The 6,000-nt window shown below is 37.5% G+C and overlaps 1 protein-coding gene across 1 annotated transcript in view; it reads left to right on the plus strand.

Annotated features, from left to right (window-relative positions):
- LOC132856413 (fibronectin type-III domain-containing protein 3A-like) overlaps positions 1-2,256 on the plus strand; it is a 39,799-nt gene extending 37,543 nt beyond the window's left edge. Inside the window, exon 26 of the mRNA XM_060886011.1 lies at positions 134-2,256. Coding sequence (XP_060741994.1) covers positions 134-436 — 303 coding nt within the window. The 3' untranslated portion in view covers positions 437-2,256. The remainder of the gene's footprint in view (positions 1-133) is intronic.
- Positions 2,257-6,000: the final 3,744 nt, after the last annotated feature.

The raw sequence follows: 6,000 nt of genomic DNA on the forward strand, positions 1-6,000 counted from the left end.
TAAAAGATGTTCTCAGATGTTACTCAGCTGCTCTTAGATTTTCATTATAAGTGTAAAATAATCAGGTGCTTGTCATCAGCCTTTTTTTTTGCTTAAAGAAATCTTATGAGTAAAACTCCTGTGTCTTTTCCAGCTGTATAAGGGCTCTGGAAACTCATACACATGGCATAACTCCACAGCGACTAGCACGTGTCGCCTGCGTGTGTGTGCAGGGCGTCGGAGCACAGATGGTGGAGAGCTGTGGGGTCAGTGCAGCCTCAGCACGGCCCTCCCTGCAACTAAACCACCCCGGATCTCAAGCTCCCATAATCCCCAGCCCAAGAAGAGTTGGTCTCTTGCAGATGAGCGCTTTGCAAGTGTTCTGCTTCTGGGCTTTGTCATACTAGCCATTCTGTTCGCTGTGCTCATCCAGTACTTTATCATCGAGGTGCCGTGAGGAGATGAAGAGAGAAATTTGGTTGGAGGAAAGGAAGCAAGGTATACGATAAAAGACGGAGAAAGAACAAAAAAGCGGCGTGTTAGAGCAGAGCAGGCCTCGAAGCACATAGCCGCCCTGGCTAGCACAGAGCATTTTACAATGGTCATTATTATTATTATTATTATTATTATTATTATTATTGTTGTTCTTTTTTAATGACTATTAATGCATGGAGGAAAGAAATCTATATATGGCATCAGTAGGTACTTTGTTATGTAAACTGTGACGACTGAGACTTCAGTGTGCCGTCGGGGTACTTTTTAGAAGGTCACTTCACAGTAACAGCCAGATTTTTATTATTATTTCACATGAATACAGATTATTTTTAGATCACAGAAACGTCTCTAGGCAAGGACGATCACTCATCACTCCGCAAGAACTTGGCTGCTATTTTGTACACAGCAGCCTTTTCCAAATGTTAAAGGACCTCATTCTCAGTTTCGAGGTCATGTGATTTCTTCTGGAACGGCCTTGAAGATTTTTACATCAGTGAAGTTTCTGTCGCTATAGAATGATGAAGTCTTATAGGCTGAGCGCTTTTTGCTGCCTTAGAATAATAATAGGAGGCTTTTGGGGCTTTTTTATTTGCGCATATCATGTAGGCTGTATTCCAATTGTTCTTCTTTTTCAGTATCACCTTTTTCAGTATAAGTGTTAAAAGGAAGATCGTGCCAAAGCTTTCATAGACATATACAAAGGAGCATACTCATATACGACTGGAGTCTCTTGTACTCTCAACTGCAGAGAAGACATATTTTTTATGTTTAAGAATTTATAACAACATAACCACATTATTCCATAATAATTCCATTCATTTATCCAAGACATTGGGAGAGCTAGATTTTTTTTTTTTTTTTTTTAATTCTGCTGTCGCCAGTGTGTTCTTCTATGATAGACTATACATACATTCTAGCTATGTTCATGTACATACAGATATGGCAGTATTGCTTAGATAGCCGATATGGATATGCATTTGTTATAAATGTCTCTATTTAGCTCAAACTGAGCAGTGTAGTCCCTTTCTGAGTTCTACTTTATGCTGAAGAGTTTTATTTTGAGCTTTACATTTGTTTAACACTATATTTTCTCTGTACGTAATTGTAATGACTAGCCAATGGATATCTCATTCAAAGGTTACAGATTTCCGTGGAGCAAATGTTAGCACACCTCAGCTCCCGTGCCAGTGAAGTTGCTCCTTCCTATGTTGCTATTTTCTTGAATTGGTGCTTGAATGCAGCAAAAGGAGTATACATCCCTCTCTCCTTCCTTTCCTCCCATCCTCATACTGTAGGTCTCTAAAAGGACACAAATCGAATTTTAAATCCATGACTCAAAGATTTCTTTTATATTTATATCAATATAGTAAACTCAACCACCCTGGTTTCTTCCCCGGTGCTCAGTCCAGCTGAAGCGAATGGTTTTTCACATCGCTTTTGCAGATTTGTTATTTGATATGTCATCATATTGTTATTGAAATTAGATCCATAATTTAATGTGATTTTATATCCTCCCTCCAATTGAATCATTTCCTGTCTAAGACCTAATTGATAATGCTTGATAAAGTAGACCCAGAGTGTGGAGCCTCTATCTGAAAAGGCACTGTGTAAGTTGCAAGTACATCAGTGTCTTGGAACTTTGCCTTTCTTTGCCTTGGTTCTATTAAGGACCTTTAATAGAGATTCTTAATCATGTATTCTCGAAGGCTTTTGAGCGAGGCCTATTTGTGAGCTTCTCCTGCGAACGCAAAGCTGAGTTTCACTACCAAACATAGTGATATATATATATATATATATATATATATATATATATATATATATATATATATATATATATATATATAGAGAGAGAGAGAGAGAGAGAGAGAGAGAGAGAGAGAGAGTGAGAGAGAGAGAGCTGCAAGAGCTGTATTTTATTTACGAAAAAGAAAAGCTGCTGTCTGAACTTCCTTCTTTTGGAACTTGAGTAGAGCTGTACGATGTTCGGTCTTTATACCTCTTTCGTGTCACAAAAGCCATTCTGTCTCACAGCTTTTCTTTCATTTTGTCACTCACTTTATTTCTTCTTCAGGTTGGTCTGAGCCTAAGGGCTTTTCCGTATTTGACCTGTGCACGTTGCGTCGGAGCAAATTTCATAATAGGACCTGAAGTAGCTCAAGGTTTCTGTCATATTGAATGTGATAGATTTTTATTAGATTATTATAATGGGAGTTTCCATATAAAAAAAAGTGCTGGTAGCAGGAAGCTGTTGGGATGAGAGATTTTTTTTTCCTTTTTGGTAAAATCTTGCATAAAGGTACATTAAAGCCACTACGAATAAAGATTTTGAAATTTTGGATTTTTTTCTAGTTTCATCTGGTAAAAAATGTCATTGCAAACCCTTATAGAAAATTTCCTAATGAGGCTGGTTCCCTATCTTGCACTCCTTTGCTGGGATGTCTGGTTTGCTGTCTACTGTGTTATTTGCTGTCTAGTTTGTTATAAGGCCATGAGATACTAAGTTATTTAAGTTGGGGTCATGAAATTGTAGTGTGTGTGCAGGTCGGGTATTTCATTGCTATTTGAATTTTCTGTTTGCGTTGCTGATTGATTAAAATAATGGCACTATTTTCATTTGGAATCTTCCCTCCACAGTAATGGCTTTTTAGTGTCAGAAACTCTCATTCCTGCTTACTTTACTTGCATACATTCTCTCTTTCTCTCCTGGTTGGCTGTGCCTCCTTACAGTCTTTTTTCAGTGTATAGTCAGAATTCTTTTGTACCCACTTGGATGACGTTAGACGAATCTGATCTGATTTAATGATGTATAAATTTCCCACCAATTAAAGCTGCTATACAGCTCTAACACAGCTCTAATGTAGCTCTGATACAACTCTAATATAGTTCTGATACAACTCTAATACAGTTCTGTTACAGTTCTGTTACAGTTCTGTTACAGATCTAATACATCTCTGATACATCTCTAATACAGCTCTAATACAGCTCTAATATAGCTCTGATACAACTCTAATACAGCGCTGATACAACTCTAATACAGTTCTGTTACAGCTTTGTTACAGCTCTGTTACAGATCTAATACAGCTCTAATACAGCTCTGATACATCTCTAATACAGCTCTGATACATCTCTAATACAACTCTAATACAGCTCTGATACATCTCTAATACAGCTCTAATACAACTCTAATACATTTCTAATACAGCTCTGATACATCTCTAATACAACTCTAATACAGCTCTAATACCACTCTAATACAGCTCTGATACATCTCTAATACAGCTCTAATACAACTCTTAATACATCTCTAATACAGCTCTGATACATCTCTAATACATCTCTAATACAGCTCTAATACATCTCTAATACAGCTCTAATACAGCTCTAATACAGCTCTGATACATCTCTAATACAGCTCTAATACCATTCTAATACAGCTCTAATGCATCTCTAATACAGCTCTAATACAGCTCTAATACAGCTCTAATACAGATCTAATACAGCTCTAATACAGCTCTAATACAACTCTAATACAGCTCTAATACAACTCTGATACAGCTCTAATACAGCTCGGATACAGTTTTGATGCAGCTCTGACTGTGTTGCAGCTCTGACTGTGTTGCAGCTCTGACTGTGATGCTGCTCTGACTGTGATGCAGCTCTGACTGTGTTGCAGCTCTGACTTTGTTTTTACTGTTTTATTCTTTTTAAATAATGAACCAAATAATGATCATCTGCAATATGCTTTCATTCCATCTATAGTATAGTTCCATCTTTTAGTAAAAACCCAAAGCTCATAAACACCAATTTAAACTTATGTGCTAATGAATCTGTTTGTACTGCTTATATGGGGGACACAGTGCTTAGCACCTGTGGGGTTGTGGGTTTGATTCCTGCCTCCATCCTGTTTGAGTTTGCTTGTTCTCCCTGAGCGTCCAGTCCAAAGACATAGCATCTCTAAATTAATCCTTCTAGGATTTTTCAATCACAGCAATAAACAAAAAAATCAAACAAACTTTGTGATATTTTAAGTCAAGAAGATTTTAAAGAGGTTCGCATAATTTGAGGATCTTGTTATTTTTCTGCAGATTTTGTGTAGGTTTGGGCCAAGATGTCTTGTATGTCATCATCACAGCTATCAGCTATCATGGAAATTAGTTATAGCTGTGTCTTGGGGCAGTGGTGGCTCGTGGTTAAGGCTCTGGGTTGTTGATTTTAAGGTAGGGGTTCAAGCCCCAACAGTGCCAAGCTGCCACTCAGCTGGGGATATGTGAGGAAGAGAATTCCCCAGTTCTGTAATGTATATGTGGCAATAATAAAGACTCTATGCCCCAGTTTCATTCGGCAGTATCTTTAAAAAAGAATTCTGCACTAGCAATTCAACTAGTTTTTGGCGACAAAAAAAAAAAACGGCACAAAATCTCGGGCAAATCAAGCGTTTCTGTCCACAACGATCACTAAAAAACTTCAGGAGGGACTGCATTAACATGTCAGTGATGTGGGATTGTGTCCTAAATGTTTCTTTATTAACTTGATTTATTTCCTAAGATCTGTGCTGAGGTTTATGGATTGTTAGCATTAAGTAATTCAGTAAACTAATGTAGGTTTACTTCACCTTCATGTAAAAGTGTTCTCTTTGTAAATCCTACCTTCTTGCTGCTACCAGAGACTGGACTGTTTATCCTTTAATGTAAGCCAAAAGCTGAACGTAGTTTATATACCTTACACAAGTACAGAGTTTTAAAACATACAAATAAAACAATAGCATTTAACAGTGTATATTAGGAGCAGACATGGACCAAAGATGTTACTGCTGCAGTATATTTAAATATGGTTTAATGCCAACGATGCATGTTTAAACCTCATGAAATGTTTGATTTATTGATTATTCTTTTCGATCGGTCCAACCTTGTGTTTCTTCCAAACAAACTGTGGGACTCGTAATTCACTGTACTGTGTGAATCGAGCGGCTAAACCACACGGAAACGCAAGAATGGCGTACTGAATTACAGATTTCCAACAAAATGGCTGTTTTTTTTCTCATACAATTTTCTATATAAAATGCGAAATAACATTTTGGTTTGTAGCTGTAGCCCTGAGGCTTACTGACCTCTGTGCTGCTTTCGGTTTGTGTGCAAGTTTCTCACAGCATTTCAGTTTCCCAACAATGTAACCAAAGCCAGTACAAAGACTGTTAACAGGCACCGAGGTTACTGTGCACACACTGTCTTGCTTTTCATTTCACAGTTTTGCCATGATTTAAAAAAAAAGAAGAAGAAAAAGGAAAAAAATCTGTCATAAAGCATAAAGAAGCCATAAGGGACAGCCTGAATTATCATGGTCTCTCCATCTTTGGCTCGCTGCTAAAAACACTAACAAAATAAACAGGCTTATGAAATGTTTTTTAAGCTCTAAGTAGTATCTCAGTGTTTTAGAATGTCGTGTGTAAACTAGGGAGATAGACTGGCAACCCGAACACATGAAGCAGTCAGTAGCTGTACTGTGTGCCAGCATGTACATGGAATCATC

The sequence above is a fragment of the Tachysurus vachellii genome, chromosome 13, assembly GCF_030014155.1.
Source record: "Tachysurus vachellii isolate PV-2020 chromosome 13, HZAU_Pvac_v1, whole genome shotgun sequence".
NCBI lineage: Eukaryota > Metazoa > Chordata > Actinopteri > Siluriformes > Bagridae > Tachysurus > Tachysurus vachellii.